This window comes from Crocodylus porosus, unplaced genomic scaffold, assembly GCF_001723895.1.
Source record: "Crocodylus porosus isolate Cpor-Errol unplaced genomic scaffold, CroPor_comp1, whole genome shotgun sequence".
NCBI lineage: Eukaryota > Metazoa > Chordata > Crocodylia > Crocodylidae > Crocodylus > Crocodylus porosus.
In genome coordinates, this window is record NW_017728906.1 from 84,828,470 (window position 1) to 84,848,161 (window position 19,692).

At 44.4% G+C, this 19,692-nt stretch overlaps 1 protein-coding gene across 3 annotated transcripts in view; it reads left to right on the forward strand.

The window, feature by feature from the left end:
• The first annotated feature begins 1,834 nt into the window (after nt 1-1,834).
• Nucleotides 1,835-19,692, forward strand: part of EIF5B (eukaryotic translation initiation factor 5B) — a 39,908-nt gene continuing 22,050 nt past the window's right edge. Inside the window, exons 1-6 of one of the 3 annotated variants that reach the window (XM_019529491.1) lie at nt 1,835-1,978; nt 16,661-16,786; nt 16,890-16,968; nt 17,383-18,025; nt 18,602-18,816; nt 19,050-19,200. In XM_019529491.1, the coding sequence (XP_019385036.1) occupies nt 1,944-1,978; nt 16,661-16,786; nt 16,890-16,968; nt 17,383-18,025; nt 18,602-18,816; nt 19,050-19,200 (1,249 nt within the window). In that variant the 5' untranslated portion in view covers nt 1,835-1,943. The remainder of the gene's footprint in view (nt 1,979-16,660; nt 16,787-16,889; nt 16,969-17,382; nt 18,026-18,601; nt 18,817-19,049; nt 19,201-19,692) is intronic. The other 2 variants (XM_019529489.1, XM_019529490.1) reach the window with 2 other exon arrangements.

Here is a 19,692-nt window from a genome sequence, read left to right on the forward strand (position 1 = left end):
GGCAGGAAGTTTTCTTGGAGAACATCATCTGTGATGCTGACACCTACACTGAGTAGACCAAGAGGAAGACCGTGACTGCCATGGACATAGTGTACATCCCGAAGCACTGGGGCTGCACCATGTATGGAGTTGGCTGCTAAGCCTCTTAGAAGAAAGCTAGAATTGCTGCTCAGCCCAAAGGCCGGTGTCACATAGTGGCAGAGTAGATGCTGAAAGGGGGAGTTGGGCGTGCCCAGGGTTTTTTCCATGGTTCCTCTCCCACTTGCAGCCTTCAGCATTTAAGGCAGGGGTGGGCAAAATGGTGGATCTGGCTGGTTGCTGGACTCCATTTCCCAGCAGCTCCTGCCCACATGCTGTGGCCAGTTTCCATGGAGACCCTAGGAGCCCTGATAGTGTGGGGCTAGGGTTTCCACAGTATGGCTGGCAGGGTGTACAGCTGGGCAGGGAGCCGCTCTGGGGCCAGGGGTGGGATCTCGCAGTGGTCCCAGCATGGTGCAACAGGGTTTGCGGGCAGCAGATTGCAGCTCAGCCCCAGCTCTGGACCACATTATCACTGCCACAAGATCCTGGCCTGGGAGCAGCTTCCTGTGCCCCTGCTGCCGACACTGCCGCCTGCAGGCGGTTGCTATACCCCTGCCCCAGCCTCTGGGGGCACACTGTGTTCATGGGGCAGGGGTTGCTGGGAAATGGAGTCTGCTGCAGGGCCGATCTGGCCCATAGGCCAGCCTTTGCCTGCCTCTGATTTAGGGTCTGGCAAGTTCTGATTCAGAGATTGTATCCTTAACTGTCATGCCCAATACCTCCTGATGCCCCTTTCTCTCCAAGAATTTTCCCAATTTCTTTTTCTTTTATTTTGTCTCAGGCCAAATTAGCCAAAGCCAAATCAGATCTGAATTCTGTTGACCGAGCAGAGCTTAATCATTCCAGTCCATGTGGTGCTACCAGTGACAAGTATCCTCCCCACCAGACTTCAGCCTGGGGCTTCAGGTATGCCCAAATCCGTGGCAGGCATCCTATGTGCAAGCCCCAAACTCAGAGGCCTTGGGGTTCAGATGCCCCCTAGCCTCACTTGCCCCTAGCCAAAAGGCTGTCAGAGCAAGCTAGAGGGAGAGCCTGCAAGCAATCCCCCATCACCATAACTTGTGTAGCCAGAGGGAGACTAGATGATGGTACGCCCTCAAATTGGCCAGTCTCTTTGACCTCAAGCAGCCGGTGTCTGGTACTGAAATACAGAACTATTTTTTCTGGTGGTGTTATGCAGCCAGCTTAAAAGTAATGGAAAGTCTGTCCCTGTCATCCAGGACTCTACTGTTTTCTAGTTTGCTATCATAAAAAATGACTTATCTTCACCCTACTGCTGTATGTGTTTATGTGTGTGGGGGGGTGTGTGTGCATGTCCCTGTGTGTGTCTGTGTGGCATGCACCTACTGGTGTGGGGGAAGGGAGCATCCTCTTTTTCGAACCTGGACATACGGTACCCCTATGGCCAGCAGACAGAGAGGAAGAGAGCTTTTCCCCTATGGCTAACACACTGAACCTTCCTGGGGCAGCTGGGCCAAGAACATTTTCCAGGTGGCTTTGGTGTTTTTCCTGCTTTTCTCTCCCGCGCTAAATGGAGCCCGTGTAGAGTCGGGCTCATGTCCTATTTTGTTAAGTATGCACAACACCAGCGCACACCCACTCTGGTCCGAGCCACCGTCGGGGCGGCCTTGCTGCTCTTCCCCCGCCGGCCGCAAGGGGCGCGGGAGGCTGCAGGGAATAGCCGAGGAGGTGTCCCTCCTGCGCCCGGGCCTCGCGCACTCGGCGAGCCGGGTCACGGGGTGACGGCGCCTGCGCAGTGGAGGCGTCGCACCATATGCGCTGGGCTGCGTGCGGATGTGGCCGGCCGGAGCCTGCTGAGGCGGACGCAGAGGGACGATCCCACAGCGCCCGCAGCCGCCGCCATGGGCAAGAAGCAGAAGGGCAAGAGCGAAGACAGGTAGCGCGAGGGGCAGCTGTATTCGCGGTGACGTCACCCTCTCGCGCACGGGGGATCCGCGGGGCAGAACCCGAAGCTGTGACGTAGCGTTCCGCGGGGAGGGGGTCTCAGCGTTCTGCCCCGGGGGGGCGGGGGCGGAGTTCTGTGCTGCAGGAGCGGGGCTCGGGCGGGGTCCTGGAGGCGGGCGAGGGGTGAGCGCCCAGCACGGGCATTTCCCGGGGGGGGCTTGCGTGGAAGCAGGCTGAGAGCCGCTGGCCTGACACCTCTGCCTTGGATGCTGGAGAACAGAGCTGAGGAAACCCTGAGGGCTCATTGCAAAGTGTGTATTGCAATGAGGGAGGTGGGGAGGGTCTTTCTCTGAGTAAGGGGTGGGACTAGATGCCCACACTCCTCCATTTCTGTGATTCAGTGTGGCTGTATGTGCTGGGAGAGAGCTTGAGGGCCTCAGGGAGGGGGAAGGGGTATGGGTAAATGATCAAATCCTTAAGGATGAGTTTACTGCAGTCCTTCCATGTGAGGGGGTTCTCTGCCATACTACATGCAGCTGGGTCTTGAGATGACTGAAGAGTCCAATCACTGAGGCACTGACCTGTCTTCAGAAGTTGCAGAGCTTCCCGCAGGGGGGAGTAGGACATATGCCGAGATTCCTGTCTGGTTCCTTCTTCCCTTCCTTTTTCCTGTGTGTGGAGAGGTAGTCAGCTATGTTCAGCTGGAGTTGGGTACATGTCAGGGCCCAGTTGCACCTGACAGGCTGGTTCAGGGATGAATAAGCATTAGAACCTGATGAAGTAAGCAGCTGCTTATGCGAGCTTATGCCAGCATTTCTCAACCCGTGGGCCATGACCCAAAAGTGGGTTGTAAGAATATATGAAAGGATCTCAGATAAACTTTAAAATGCATTCTCCTTTAAAGGAGAGAGACCTGGGAAACCCTGGCTTTTCCCTTGCAGGCTGGCAGAGTTCCAGGCTGCCAGAGGCTGCTTGTGCCCTCCCTCCTGCCCCACACACTGATGGCTTGGGGGTGGGAGGCAGCAGGTCGGAAGTGAGGGGCGCTGCATTGGGGCTGGCCACTGATGTTTACAGATGGGTCCTGGTACACAAAAAGTTGAGAACCACTGGCTTATGCATTGCTGAATTAGTCTATGTGATGCAACTCTGCCCTGCCAGACTTCCATCATTAAAATACTGATCTGAAGGTCATAACAACTTCCTCAGCATGTTGTTGTCTTTGAGGTACGTCTGTCAGCCTCATTTTGACCAAGCAGTGAACTTCATGAAAACTGTTAAATCTACCAGGAAGATCACTGAATGAGCCATTTGGCAAGAGCAGACATACTGGTTGAAATCCTTATAGTGCCTAATACTCCTTTAATCATACTCTCTGCAGTTAGTGCTGAAAGAAGCTGAACAAGTGGAAGGGACTCGAGTAAATACGCAAGTTCAGTCTGTTTTGTTTTGTGATGTCATTGACTGGACTGAAAATGTTTTGTTGTCCAAATGGATATCATGAATATTCTTCATGTTCAGGACCTCGTACTTTGGACATATCATTTGTTGCTGACTGAAAATGCCCATAGCTTGGTAATTATTTGAAAAAGCAACTTTTCTAGTGTGTTCTTATTCCCTTTTTATTTCTAGGCCTTTATTTCTGAATAGGTATATGCTGTAACCCAGACATGATGGAAAATGCTGAAGTTCTAAACTGTTCAGTCCTTGTTTTCCCAGCTGCTATGTAAGCTAATTTCCCCTTCTGGTGTAGCCCATCTCAGTTTGCTTGTAGTGCAGGTCTGCCAAGTTGACATAAAGATTTCTATTTTTCATATGTTGCTTCAGAGAGTCTGTTGCTGTCTGCTTGACCTGCCTATTTTGCACCTTGCTAGGCAAGCTGGATATGGTGCTTAAAGGAAAAGGAGTGTGATGGGGTTTGAGGGAGAATTGCAGAGTGGGTGGGATGCACGCTGTTGTGGAAGTACTGCCTCCAGTATGTTAGACTGCACCACTGTCATGCCTTTCAAGCTCTGAAACCTTGGGTTTGACTGGTGTGGTGTGTGTGTGGGGGAGAAAATATGCAATAGGTTTTCCTTGCTTTGTATCCCTGCTCCCCTTCTCCTTTTGCAGAGGACAGCTAGGCGTGGGTCTTGAGTAGTTGCAGGAGAGTTAATGAGAGCAAGAAAGGATGCATGTCTGAAAAGAGGGCCAAGTGAAAAGACTGGATCTGGATATGTTTGGAGGGGGCAGGAGAGAGGATGGGCACTGATGTAGAGAATGAAGGCCTTGCAGAACAACTGTATACTTTAGGTGTGCACCGATAAGGATTTTTGGGTCATTTGTTAACCAGCCATATCAGCTGATACTGATCTGATTTCTGATATGCAGTCCGGAGGCTTGGAGAGCAGTGTCTGGCTGGTAAGTCATTTGGGGGGGAAGGGGTGTGTGAAGGGGGACTATTGGGGGGCAGATCAAGGCCTCCGTGGTGAGGGAGAGAGTGGGGCTGGGGCACGAGCAGGTGCTGCCCAGCTCAGGTGTAGCATGGTATGGAGCTGTGGGCAGCTCATCCAAGGGCTGCAGGGGGGTGGGGAGGAGGGCAGCTCCTGTCTCTGTGAACACGTTTGGGGAGGCATGTGCCCCTGGATCTGTGTGCAGGTTGAGCACGGGCTGCAGGCTCAGGCCAGGGGCTATGCCAACCTCTTCCCATCAGGGGGGCTGTACTTGGGGTGGGTGGCAGCGGTGCTGGGAGGGAAGGTTACAGGGGAAGGTTAACAGCCACCACAAAATTCACCATAGCCACCCTGTAACCCTCTCCCAGTGCTCCCACTTGCCCCGAGCACAGCCCTGGCCCAGCCCCCACACTAAGAGGCTGGTGCAGCCCCCAGCCCGGCGCTTGCAGTGGGTAGGTAGCCTGCTCTCTCCATGCACAGATCTGGAGGGCACATGCCCCCCCATACCTCCCCCAGGGTCCACGCAGAAGTGAGAGCTGCTCCCCTGTGTGCCCCCCTGCCACAGTCTGCCTGCGGCTCTATCACAAGCCCCGCCCTGCCACAGCTGGGCAGAACCTGCCCCAGCCCCACTCCCTCCCTTACCATGGGGGGGCCTTTGATCTGCCCCTCCCTACCACACCCTTTTCCCTCACAAACTTACTGGGCAGATGCTGCTCTCCAGGCCGCTGGGCTGTATTCCTGGCCGTGTGCATGCCGCAGCTGCATGCACACACGGTGTATATCTGCAACGTTATCAGCCACATCAGCCAAAAAAAGCTGATTGCTGATAATATCAATTTTCCTTTTATTGGTGCTGATACAATATGGATCAATGTATTGGTGTACCTGTAGTATCCTTGCTGTCTGGATTTGCCTGTTCATTCCCTTTAGATCAGCTTCTGTATCTGTAAGAGTCTTTGGGTCACTACAGAGAGAGGAGGCTTCCAGGAGTGAAGTCAGCAGCTTCAGATCCCCTTGACAGGTACTGGCCCTGAGATACTGGTCCCAAGATGGTGACCAGGGGATGGGGCTCCTGTCAAGGGAGAGGGCTACCGATGTGGCCCTTGACAGCCTGCTAAAACTGGGTAAGCAGCCCTCTGCCTGAAATAATTGCCTGCCCCTAACCTACAAGTATTCTAACCACCATCAGGTTCTTGACCCTGACACTGTTGTTCTTTCACAGGTTGTCTCTCTTGTCTGTAACACTCTTCTCATAGGCTCTCCTCTCCTGACATTGCTGTTTGGTGGCATCTTTCATATCCTGCAGTAACTGAGGGGCACAGATTGCAATGAGGAGGCACATGGCAAAACTGTGGGGCTTGAAAAAGGGCTGAAGACTTCTGTCCAGCACCTGCATGCTCTGTGACGTGTTGGAATGCAGATATTCTTTATTCTGTTGCTTCTCTTTCTAGCCTTGTAACTCAAACACTTGTGCCTTTTATGTTCATTTCCTTCCACCATAACCCTGTTGAATATGTCATGGTGGGTGTGTGTTCATGAGCAGAGGAGCATGCTGAAGTAGGTTTAATGGGAGGAATGTGAGTATGTCAGTAGGCAGAAAACACAAGTCCCTCTAGAGAGGGACAGCTGGGGAGGAGGAAGAATGACAGCATTGGAGCTGCACAAGAAACTATAGGAAAGAGAGTACAGTGCAACCCCTTGTTTTTAATAGTTCCAAGTGCAGAAATTTACTTTTTTCTCATTATAATGATGCAGCCAAATGACTAATCCTATTATGGTGAAACCTCTTTTCAGTGAACTTTGAAACTACTTGTCCAGTGAAGTTTTTGTGTGTGTGTGTGTGTGTGTGTGTGTGTTTTTACAATGAAGTTGTACCATAATAACAAAACAGCATGCTATTAGTGTTGAGATAAATCCACTTCTACTGTATAACTGCCTAATTCTCTATATTAGTCATGTAAAAGCTTAACTCTGCCTATTATTCCATGGAATAATAATTTGTTATAGATGTTTTCAGTCGAAATGTGTCTGTAAAGAGCAGTGATCCCCAACTAGTGTCTTGTGGTGCCCTGCAGTGCCTTGAGATCCTATCAGGGGTGTCATGCAATGTCAGCACTGTTAGGTATGCAAATGTGGTATATGAAAGAAACCCAGAAATGTCAATTGGGCATTTATAGAGGTAAAAACATTCTGATCTGTTGTGGTTAGGGGTGCACCAATAAAGATTTTTTTGGGCTGATACTGGGCCAATTATTGACCAGCCATATTGGCTGATACCAAACCGAATGGCAATATGCAGCCCAGCAGCATGGAGAGCAGTGTCTGGCTGGTAAGTCTGTTGGGGGTCGAATATTGGGGTAGCTGTAGCTGCCCCCTCCCAGTGCTGCCACCGCTTGCCATGGCCTGAGCACAGTTGCTGGGCAGAGGCTGGAGCAGCCCCAGTCGCAAGCACGCAGCGGGCAGCCAGCTTTCATCCTATGCAGAGATTCGGGTGTAGGGGGAGGCAGAAGCCCCCCATGCCTCTGCTGGGGGTGTGTGCAGTGCCAGGAATGCCCCCACACCCCTCTGGACAAGCCACGAACTCTGTTTTTGTACCCTGACCCACCCCATGTGGGCCGCGGCTGTCCCAGCCTCAGTCCTTCCTTCACAGTGGGGGCCTCAGTCTGCCCCTTCCCCCCCTCCCCCCGACTTACTGGTTGGACACTGCTCTCCAAGCTGCTGAGCTGCATTCCTAGCTGCGTGTGTGCTGCGGCTGCTTGCGTGCATGCGGCATTTAGTGACAACGTTATTGACGACATCAGCCAAAAAAAGCCAGTTGGTGGTGATGTAAATTTTTGCCAATTAATGTCGATTTTTGTTTTATCAGTTCTGGTATGATATGTACTGATATATCGGTGCACCTTTAGTTGTGGTCCTTCTGAGTTGAATCGAAAATGGTTGAGCTACTGGAACAGAGAATGTATTTATCCACATGGGTCAGGATTTTGAATAATGTGGAAAAACTGCGTGTGCTGTGGGCAAGGGAATTTGTGAAGGTGAACAGTAAATGTATTCAAGTGGCATATTGGTCTTAACTTTCTCAGATTTTAATGGTTGTGTTCTACGAGTTGTTTGCTTGCATAGTTAATTCATTAACTGACTTCCTCTTAAAATAACTAGAAATTGAAGGGTCTCTTATTTTCCCTGCGCTGGAGTACTGCAGAAGCCAGGGAGTTCTGATGTAGAATTGAATTCCACCTGGCTGTGGCATAGAGGGTTTTGGCTATGGAACACACCTTGAAGGAGCTTTGCACTTCCTATAGGAGTTTCTTGAACAGAAATTTTTGTCTGTGGAGAGGAGTGGTTGTGAGAAAACAGATTTCCAAGCACTGTGCTTTGAATTTCGAACTCATTCTGTACCCATAGCATACTACTGTATACCTACTACCCCATACCATTTCTAAGTATACTGATATAGACCTTTACACTGCTCTGACGCTGAGCAGTATAATGTTGTGGAACTGTTTCTTGGCTAAATTCTAATCCCCTCTTAGTGTCGTTAGCCTGTGCTTTTTTTCTTAATGCTTAATCTTTAGTTGCATGTGTACTTACTCTTTAGATGCTCTTTGGCATTACCTAGGTATAATGGTGATCATTGGTATGGGGTGGTTTTGAAGGCGTAAATGCCAACAGCAAGACTGCATCTCAATTAAGACTTGTGCTGTGCTACTTGTATTATACATTGCTTGTTTTTCTCAACCTTAAATTGCTAGTGTCATCTATTAAACTTTGTCCTGAAGCACTCTTCCTCTTGTGGGTGGTGTTTTGTTGTTGGGTTGTGTTTTTTTTTTTTAATTTTGGGGTTTTTTTTTTTTTTTTTTTTTTTTTTTTTTTTGTGTTGGGGGGTGGGGGGGGGGGGGGGGGGCGGGGGGTTAGGTTTTTTTGAGCCAAATAATTTTTTCAGTACAGCACAGGAAACTCTTGTGAATCCAATAATAAATAGAAGCCTACTATCACCTGTAGATTTTACTGCATGACTTCCTTCTAAGTATTTAGAAGAATATTTCTATTTTTGTGCTGCCATATAATGTACAGTAACTGCCCCAGTGTACTTCCTAATGTACTACTGCCTTGCACAGAGCTTCCTAGAACTGCAGTAGAGAGAAGCTGATGGCCCCTGGAAGTCCCATGGGTATGTTGCTTTACAAATCTAACGTGAGGCCTGCTGGGACAAAATACAAGTCAATGGCTCCATTAATAAACTTTTACGCTTGAGGGTTTTTGACATGTGTTGATGTAAACTTGTCAGTCTTTACTATGAATGAAAAATTATCTTTGTTAGATGATTTGGTGGGTCCATTGGGACAAGTCATGGTGCCATCTGCAGATTAGAAATTTGTTGGTCTTCTATCACGGATCCTTAAATATAGGCACTATATGGCTATTATGCAACCACAAAAGAAAATCAATTTCCAACTTAAAACTTGGCTGGCCTTGTGCACTGCTTAAATCAACTTTATAATGGTTTAGTTACTTTTTGCCCAAGTTGTAAAAACCAATATGTGGGAAGTCACAGGAAATGAAAACATTCTTTCTGTAGTGTTCAGGATATCTCTTTAAATACTGTCAATCAAACTGAAAAGGTTTGCGACAGATTACTTCCTTAATGTTAAGGTAGGCATTTTCAGCATATAGTCAGACAACTCTGTCCATTGTAATTGTACTATGATTGGTTACCTTTCTGTGGCTTCCTCTCACCACTCCCCCTGCTAGTTTCTTTAGGGAACCTACAAGCTCTCTTATAATTTTTACTGCCCAGATATTTACGCTTGCATTGCTTTTAAAGGGAAGAGATACCGGGATGGTCAAAGTCTTCCCATGTATGTGACATTTATGTGTAATGATTGCATCGCTGTGAAATTTCATATTTTTGAAAGCTGTTTTAAAACTATAAAAATCACTGCTTGGTGTACTTCTACTTCAGGTGATGCTTGCGAAGGGCCTGAGGATACAGTCTATACTGTGCAGTGCAGCACTGCGTTGAGGCATGCCAACCTCCAAACCAGAAGCAGTGTCATTGCATTAGAGGCGCGGTGCACATGTGCTGGTTTTCTCTTGTGTGTCCCTAATGCATTTGTTCTGCTTCTGATTCAGGAGCTGCAACATTCAAGGTAGATACTATGTGTTTGAGTCTTGTGCTTTATGGGCCTATCCTGACTTTCTTTCTAGTTGTCTGTGTGTAATCTTCCAGTGCTGCTGTTTATGGTTAGAACCTCTTGGAGCAAATATTAGTTTTAATTGGTATTTGCATATTCCTGCTACTTGGGTCATTTAGTGAAATGCTTGTTTGCCTACCAAATATAGAGTCTAGGCCACTGCTTCCCAAACTCTTCTTCAGCATGGCCCCTCACTCCCGACCTGCACCCACCCTGGCCCTGCTGGTGCCACTCACCTCCCACTTCCCCCAGGTGCCCCAGAGCCAGGGCACCCTGCCCCCAACCCCCCTGCAGTGTTTAAGCTCTGGCTGCTGCTGCTGGAGTGGAGTGTGGAGCCTGGTTCCTGCTGTCCCCTCCCCTGTGGGTAACACGGCTATAGCATAGCAGAGCCTGTGGAGGGGCGGTGGAGGATGCAGGCTGCTTGCTGCGGGCTTGGGGCTCCCTGCTCTGTTTCCCCCCCCCCCCAACTGAGGGCTCCACACCCCAGGAGGTGGGACCTGGTGCAGGACAGAGCACCGTATCACCAAGCTGAGGCTCCACCTGCCCGCCTGGCAGCAGCAGGGGCACAACTACATGCTGCCACACCTCACCTTGGCCATGACAGTGCTGTGCTTCCTCCTGCACTGGGTCCCATCTGCTGGGCTGCAGAGGTGGCTCCTGCCTGGAGCTGGTCCAGCTACATTGCAGCCCCGCACCCCGCTGTGGGCACAGAAATCTTGGAGGGCATGCAACCCTGACTGCTGATGTTGTGACCCCATTTGGGGTCACGACCCATAGTTTGGGAACTGTGCCCCAGGCCCTGCACAGGCTGGTATGCAGCAGGCCCTGCTCACCTCTAGGGACACCTCTGGCCACATGTGACCCTGGGGACTTTAAGAATTTTTCTGAACATCTGGTAAATAAGACTTTTATTATCCCTTGTCTGTTTAGTATGTTTTCTCTGATCAAAATAAATACTCTTGCATTGAAGGGGGGAAGGGTGCCTTATACCACTTCAGTTGTTAGGTATTTGACTTCAAAATTCTACAGAACAAAATTTGCTCTTTAAATCCTAACAAGAACTACTTTTTGTTCCAATATGTTTTTGTTTTCTTCTTGTTTGAGATCCTACCCTTCTAGCCCAGGGGTGGGCAAAATGCGGCCTGGGGGCTGGATCTAGCTTGCGGGGCCGCTAAATTTTAGAAAATTAATATTAATCTGCCCTGGGCTGCCTATCATGCGGCCCTCGATAGCTTGCCAAAACTCAGTAAGCTGCCCTCTGCCCCAAATAACTGCCAGCCCCAGTTCTAGCTCCTCAGCTCATTCATGATCTTTTGGGGGAAAACATTTTTATGTCAAAATAAGAAGGAAAATGTCTGTCAGGTCACCTATGTGTGCAGATAAGGAAGGTAACACTCCAGTTCATGGGAGTTATAGTGAAAATAACTCTTCCCCACCATTCCCTTTATTCTGTAGCTGAAGATATCTCCACAGCCTGTCTGAGGAGCAGGAGACTTTGATCAAGGATAGTGTTTTTTAAATGTCTCATGGTTTTCTAGAGCCAGTGGGTAAGCTTCCTTTAGTCCGATATACTTACATTTTAATAAGGAAAGTTAAGTGTCATTAAACTGATCGCTTAGTTATTTTCTTGAAGAGAAACAGAAATATTGTTTAACTTAAAACACCTAAAAGTAATTTTAGGTGTATACATGTCTTGTTTTTATTTTATCGTTTTGGTAGTCTCTTTCTATTTCAAATACTTTTTTATGCTGTTTGGGCTTAAGACCCCCACAGTCAAATGATAAAACTTGCCTGCGGGAAAGACTGGTGGAATCACCTAGACTCGAAATGAAATCAGATGAACAAAACAAAACTTCCCCTTTTCCTAGTTTCCCTTTTTTACTTTCAATGCCCAACAACAGGTAACTAATTGAAGTGATTTTCTTAATACCATTTTTAAAACCATTCAGGCAGTACCTGTGTCACTCAAATGATGAAGTGGTGTTATTGCAGTTGCTTCCTCAAAATGAATTTCATCCACATTCGTTTTAGGAATGAATGTATACCATCCTGCTGCATGCAGTGTGATGCAATTTTCTTGTTCTGTTGCTTTGTGTATGCCTCCTGGTTTAAAAAACTGGAAGGCTTCTTAAAATTTGTTGTCTTCCACTTACTGAGTTGACCAGTTAAAAGAACAGTCCCCCCCGCTTTTTTATTTAAGTGAGAAAGTCTTTAGAGTAAGAGCTCTACATTTGATTTTGTCATAGATAGCTTGTTATTTGAAACAGCTTTAAATCCAGACCTGCTTCAGTAGTTGTGCTGGGTTTTCTTTTTGTCTTTTTCTCTCCTGCTTTTGGTGAGTGGCTGTTTGTAGAAAATGCTTGTCATTTTTATTCACATACATGGATCTTAGTTAACCTTTGTTTTAGATTTACTAGATGATAGTTTCTTGTTGACTCTGGGATTTAAAAAGGACTTCAGGTCAAATGCTCCTGTTACTTTTGGTTCTGTCGCATGATGAATTTAATAGAATTCAGCCGCTGTAATAGAGAAGAATCTGGCTGTTCCTTAATATATAGGCAGCCCTTGGATTTGGGACACAATTGGTTCCTGAAAACTGCATCTTAAGTCAAAATGTTTTAACTCAGAACCAATTTTCTCATAAGAAACAATGTTATAAATGGGGGATTGGTTCCTGAACCAAGGCCCGATACCCTATTTTCACCAAAAATACCCCATAATTTTGTACTCGATCAATTACAGATGAGTAACATAGCTACATTAATGTATTTATATTGTAAATAGCAATCACATTGATTTGGAAGGACTTCTTTGAAGTGACTTTGCTGGACTTTTTGAAAGGCTCTTGGTTGAACTTATTGAAGGGTTCTTGGCTGGAGTCTTTGCAGGAGTCTTGCCTGCAGGTTTTTCTGGAGTCTTGTCTGCTTTCTTAAAGAAAGTGTCCAAGGAAGCTTGGACAGATGTTCTCCAGGGAGATGAGTGATGCAACAAACTTGTTCGCTGACATGGCATTGCATCGGATCAAGCATTGTAAGTTGAAACTGGCGTTGTAAAGTTGAAACAGGGTGTCAATTTATAAACGTTGTAAGTGTGAAACGTTGTAAGTCGAGGACTGCCTGTACAACTGATAGATCCCATGGCTCCACTCCCTTACCTTAATTCATATATAGTTTAATTGCCTTTTCTCTTCCTGCTTAACTTACTGTTAACTATCCAAGAGAATAATTTTGTTCATAACATCCATCCATGTAAACCTAGCTTCAGCCTCTGAGTTTAGGGTATATGGTAACATTGGTAAAAAGGTGTGGTTGTTAAAGATATGAAATACGGACTCCACAAACTACTGGTTCTAGTTGTGTATAGCTTTGGAAAAGAACTCAAGAAAAACTTTCTTTCCAGCAATGGTCTAGTTCATATATTTATCTCTTCTTAAAGGGGCAGTGGTGAAATGACTCCACGTATCATGTTGGCACATAAGGCTATCATGGGCTGAGTGGTTAGGCTGAAGGAGGGTGGTGGGCAAGGAAGGGAAGTTTGAACAGCTGAAGGTCAGTGAACAAGGGAAAAATCTACCAAAATGATATTCCTGTAGCAAAAGTATGGTCTCATATTTAAAATGGGGGACCAGGAGTCAGGTGTCTAATGTACTTCCTTGGTGCTTGTTATGGACTTGCCATGTAATGTTGGGCAGGTTGCTTACATTTCTGTGCAATAGGTTCCCGTTTATTAAATGCAGATTTTACCGCTTGCCATACCTACAACGTGAGTTTTGAGATGTAATGCCACAAAAATCCTTGCGTTTAATGCAATTTATGTATGCTGAATAGTTGCTGGTACTTACATTTTGGTAGAATTTAAAAAGGGGAACATAGGTAACAGCATTCTTTTAACTTCTGGTTGGAGATCATATTTCACGCTCACTTCAAATTTCAACCATGATTTTGATGATGATAATGTAGGCTGGGAGAACTTTTTTTTTTGCTTTTACCTTTATTGCCTCTGAAGTATCAAGGCTTGAAAACTTCTTGTATTGAGGCTTGAAAACTTTTCTCGCCCTGGCAGGGATTTACCTTATCCAACACTGCAAAATTCTAGTCCTCTAGTTACGAAAACAAAACACACAACCCGCGGAGCAGAGAGAGGGGACACACTTTCTAGCCTTTGCAGAGAGACAGCATTCCAAGCATCAGCGAAGTGTAAAATTGCTCCTTTTGTCTGCAGGCAAATGCCAGGGAAATTTGGGAAAGGCTGACATCCACATTAGTGCACAAAAAATAAAACAGATTACATATAAATGATAAAACATCACTTCTTTGTCATATAACATGTAAATTGTGATTAACTCTGAGCCCATTAATAGCTTTAAATGGAATGTCAAAGTTTGAATTGTTGCAAAAGGTTGCATCAGAAAAGGAATTTGCCCCTAAACCAAACTTGCTTCATGTGGCTTAGAAAATGCACACACAAGTCAAATGATCTGTTTTGAATCTGTTTTCATTGGCTCCAAGTACAGAGAACTGAGTTGATGCTAGTAATCAAGTTTTAAATAACTTGTCCTTTGTCTCTCCTAAAAGGAGAGTTCTATTTTTTTTGTATGTCTAAGCAGTGGAATAGACTGCCTGAAAAAAGCCTGCTTATCCCTAGGAGGGATTTTCCACATTTCTGACTCAATAGCTTGCAACTGCTTGGAATCCTGTAAGTAGGAGACCTTCGAGATTAGTTCATCAACAGCTGGTTGAGGAGAGGTAGGTATTATTTCTTTGCTTACTCAATTCATTAGCTCTACTTGAAATGCTTCCCAGATAAGGACTAATACTGTGGTTCCTTTTCTGAACCTTTCTCGTAGCTTAGTTTGAGTGGGTCCTAGAAAAAAGCTTTTTGTTAAGGTAGTGAAATGCTGAAAAAAGGCTATATAGGGAAGTTATGAAATCTTCCTTACCTCAGGTTTTCAAGGGCAGGTTAGACCAACAATTATCACACTGATATGGAGATCCTGTCCCAATGCAGGAGACTAGACTAGAAGATGTCTTGTGGTCCTTTGCAGCCCCACATTGTTGTGGTTTGACTAAAAACACAAACCCTTCTATAATACAAACCTTTTAATGCTTTGACATCTGTTAGACTAGAACCTACAACTTTGAAATTTTACATTAATGGGAAGGGCTGCAGTTTTGGATAGGGACTTCAGAACATGGTGTTGAAAAGCACCCCAAGGAGACCGCTCCTGCTCCTGCTCCTGCTCCTGCATCAGGACTACTAATTTTAATCCAGTCAAATTTTTCCAAGCCTCCAGCGACTCCAAGCATTCAAGGAAAGGAAGAATCAGTAGGGTTCTCACCAGTGCCTCTGAACCAGTAGTAACACTGGGGAATATTTTGGGGTGTAATTCCCTGTTGTAAGCGGGTCTCATCGGAGTCCTGCTATCTTGGGGGGGTCTATCTCTGTATTTACTAGAAGGAACGTCTAAATTTTTTTTTGTTCATTTTACCTTAATTTCCCAGCAAGTTGTCTGTGTCTGTGTGTGAAATATTAAAGGTGAATGATCTGGTAAAGAACTATTAATTCTTATTTTGGGGGGCTATTGTTTATTTAACAATATTTGTTGGAGCTTAAATTTTTGCACAGATACTTAGTAGACTAACTAACTTCCAGCTGTTTTCATGAATGAATTGCAATAAGCAGGCAGATGCAACATTTCAGAGTATGCAATTCTGAAGCAGTTTTGACTTGGTTGCTTGTGGACATGATGTATTGGAGAGAAATCTAAGGGCTGGTAGCAAATCCTGCTGCTATTTCCAGATTATCTGATTGCTAGATGTGATGCAAGTAGCACGTTAGACATGAACATGCAGTGTTTTAAGTTGCAAGAAACAAACTGAAAAGCTGTTTCAGACTGAAACTAATGTCATGCATGGTGTGAGGTGTCAAGGAAGTGTAGTCCCCCTTTAAGGTTCTGAGGTAATTGAATATGGAATATTTTATTTTTTTCCTATTGGATACTAGACTTGGAAGCATCGTCCTTAAATTTGTCAATAGAAGTGAAGCATGCGTAGTTTATATATTCTCAGCGGTATTGAGGTGAGACAGCTAAACTTGTTTAGGTAAAGGAAAAGCATTTAACACTCAAAAATAGAGGAATTATTTTAAGTGATTGAGAGTAAAACTCAAGGTAATAGAATTGAATTGTGAGCAGGGATCCTGGTTTTTCTGGAAAAAAAAAATCCCTAACTTTTGGTCTAAAAAACCCAACTCAAAACCCACATTTTTCCATGATTAAAATGAAACACCATCTCTATCTGTCTCTATATAGAGATGGCGTTTCATTTTAATCGCTCTATATAGAGGTATTAAGAGAGTGTTTCATTTTAATCATGGAAAAATGTGGGTTTTGAGTTGTTGGGGGTTTTTTACACTGAAAACTGGGACATTTTTTTAATTGGAGAAAACCAGGATCCCTGATTATGAGGAAATATTAGGTCTTGTGTGGAGAAGCTTTATGAGAATATAATTATATTACTTCCAGTCTGACAAATTCTAAGTGAAGGGGGAAATGTACAAATTAAGAAAAGGCTATTATTTAATAAGTAAAGACAAGTAACATCTCCAACTTTCCTATTCTTTCTCTGGGGTGCTAGGTTTAACAGTTGCAAACTGTAATAATATTAATGTCTGTTATGATGCATAATGATCCTGCTTATGATGGAATGGCATTGCTTAGTAGTGTTGAGCCCCAATTATATACAGTCAGGAAGACTTCAGTTTGTGGATCCAGATTCCAATAAATGGGACCTGTGCTATTGAATTAGAAGCCTGTATTTTTTTGGTTGTTAAATTGTTGCAAGGTGGCAAATGATACCAGATTTAAGCTTCAGTTCTGATGATCGGGGAAATTGTTTAACATCCGCATCTGACTTTCACCACTCATTTGGTGAGATTGATCTTGGATTTTATCAATTTGTTAGTTTATGTTCAGAAAGCTATACTCGAATTTTGTGTGGCTTCCCATCATTTTGGCTGTCACTAACAGTGCCTTCCTTTTTTTTGTTTCAGTGCCAAAGATGATATTGACATTGATGCTCTTGCTGCTGAAATAGAGGGTGCAGGTGCTGCAAAGGAGCAGGAACCTCATAAATCTAAAGGCAAAAAGAAAAAAGAAAAAAAGAAAGCAGAGTTTGAGTAAATATATATATATATATGTATTTTTTCTCTTGCATCATGTTGTTCTGTTATAAATAAACAAGTAATGACTTAAATTATGTAATTTTTTTCATATTTTTAGTGAAGATGATATCCGGAAGGAGTTAGAAGAACTGTCAATAGAAACACAAGGAGGCAAAGTTGACAAAGAACCTTCTACGGTAAAGGTGAAAGTGGAGGGGTGGCTGAGTGTTTAAATAGGATTTTTGGGAAGGAAACGGTTTTTGAGTAGTGGGATTTTGCTTATGAATTACTACAGCATGAAAACTATAGCAAAGTGCCTGAAGTGGGACTTACTGGTTAGTATTTAAAGAAAAATGCATTTAGTCACACTTTTTTTGCATTACATGAAAAGAAAGGCTTAGCTTTTATGCATGTGCAGAAATGCCTTATCAAAAATATTGTTGAAGAAATGTCCTTTTATTGTGAGCTGTCTTATTGTAAGCACACTTTTGCAGCATTTTAAACTCTACCTTTGGTAAGAGACCCTAGTTAGGATCTCTAAAGCTTAGGGTTGAAAATATTTCAATCTTCTGAATGAAAAATAAAACCTAGTTTAACTGTTTGCTTACCAGGCCGAGAATGACAATGAAGAAGTCAGCCTCTCAAAACAAGACAAAAAAAAGAGAGGGAAGGGTAAAAAAGCCAGCTTTGACAATGACTTCGACAGTGAAGACATGGAGGATAAAGATACGAAATCTAAAAAGACTCAGAAAACAAAAACAGAAGCACTGTCTTGCAGTGATGATGATGATTTTGAATCTTTGCTTAAGAAGGGCAAAGGAAAAATGCAAAAATCAAGTAAAAAGCAGGACCTTTCAGAAGAAGATGAAGCTAGTGATAAGAAAAGTAAAGAGCATGCGCAGGCAGCATCCACCGGTGAGAGTGGTGACGAATCAGATGAGTTCTCCCGAACTAAAAAGGGACAAAAGAAAAATCAGAAGCCAAAGCCCAGTCCTGCTGCTGAAAGTGGCGATGAGGAAGAAGAGCCTACATTCAGAGTAAAAACAATGGCTCAGAAGAAGGCAGAAAAAAAAGAGCGTGAAAAGAAAAAACGTGAGGAGGAAAAGGCCAAACAGAGAAAACAGAAGGAGAAGGAAGAAACAGAAGGTGGTAAAGAACAGACAAAACAAAAGGAAGTTCCAAAGAAAGGTGAAGAGGTTTCTTCTGACACTATGACAGCTCCTGCCACAGGGGAGGCTCCTACGACAGCAGAAGGTTGGTAACTTTAAAAGAGAAGATTAGAGCAATAGTTTTCAAACTTCCTGAAATCATGAAAGCCTTTCACACCAGCCCAGGGTTCTGCAGAACGCGGTTTGAAAACAACTAGATTAGAGTAGAAATGTGTGGTGTGGTGTTAAACTGACATAATTTCCTCAAAAAACTATCAGTTCAAACTGTTTGCAAGCAAGTCAGTAATAGAGGTGCTTGATAGCTGTATATCTTTCTTTTTTCAATATGTGGCTCACTGTGTTTGCTGTTTCCTGGCTTGTGGTTTGTCTAGGTGTATGGAGAAGAAATGCCAGATGGTAAATTCCCATTGCACTTGTTTATAGTTCTATAGTCCAAAGATCATTTTTTCACTTGATTGTTATTTTTAGTCATCTGTTAATGGACGCTCTTAGATTTTGCCATTGTGATTGCGGGTGTATTTCTTTTTTTTGTTAGGTGTATAAATAAGCATTTGTCAGAAATGCTACTCATGTTGGGGATTACACAGGTTTATAGATTTTCACTTTTAAAATTGTCTTTCTGGCATTGCTGAGTTATCTGACTTCTTTTTTCCTCATGTAGCAGATGACAATGAGGGGGACAAAAAGAAAAAAGACAAGAAGAAAAAGAAGGTTGAGAAAGAAGAGAAAGAGAAGAAAAAAGGTCCCAGTAAAGCTACAGTGAAAGCAATGCAAGAAGCCTTGGCTAAGATGAAAGAGGAGGAGGAAAGGGCAAAAAGAGAAGAGGAAGAGCGTTTAAGACGACTTGAGGAGCTAGAAGCTAAACGCAAAGAGGAGGTACTGCGTGTTTCTGTATCATAAGGTTGGGCTGAGGCAGAGGATCCTGCTGCAGGGGTGTGCCCCTGCACAGTCAGATTGTGGGATTAGGCCTTAATATGCATCCAGCAAAAAATCTGAAGACGGTAGTGGGAGTCCTCCTTTTGGCTGGTTTAATAAGAGGTAAACAGGTACAGAGATTTTTTTTTTCCCCCCCTCTCCTCAGTATATTGGTTCTTTCTTTTTTTTTCTAGGAACGATTGGAACAAGAAAGGAAAGAAAGGAAGAAACAAAAAGAGAAAGAGAGGAAAGAACGTTTGAAAAAGGAGGGAAAGCTTTTAACAAAAGCCCAGCGTGAGGCTAGAGCCAGAGCAGAGGCTACTCTTAAACTACTCCAAGCTCAGGGTAAGTAGTCTTGCTAAACATCAGAGTGTTTACTACTTGAAGCAAATTCTGCAGATTTTTTTTTTTTATCCAGAGGCAACATTGGTTCAAGCAGGGGAGGAAACCCAGACATGAAACCACTCTATTTTTGTTGTCAAGGGAGGCAATATTCTCATTCATATTATATTAAGAAGAGATGTCTAATATCTTCAAATGTCTTTACATTTATTTAATGTAAAAATAAAGTTGCAAGGGAGAACTTAGTGCTAAGTTACACTTCCTGCCTTTATAGTTTCATTGTTTCATAGTTGTTAGGGGCTGGAGGGGACCTTACAGATCATCAAGTCCAGCCCTGCTGTATGTGGGCAGGAAAGGCTACTGGGTTCAGATGATTCCAGCAAGATGATCTTGGTCTACATGTCAGTCATGACCAAAGGTAAACTCATAAGAAAGTGAGCTTTCCATGGGCATCCCAAACCTAAGGCCAGAAAAATAGATGACCTGTGCAGCTTA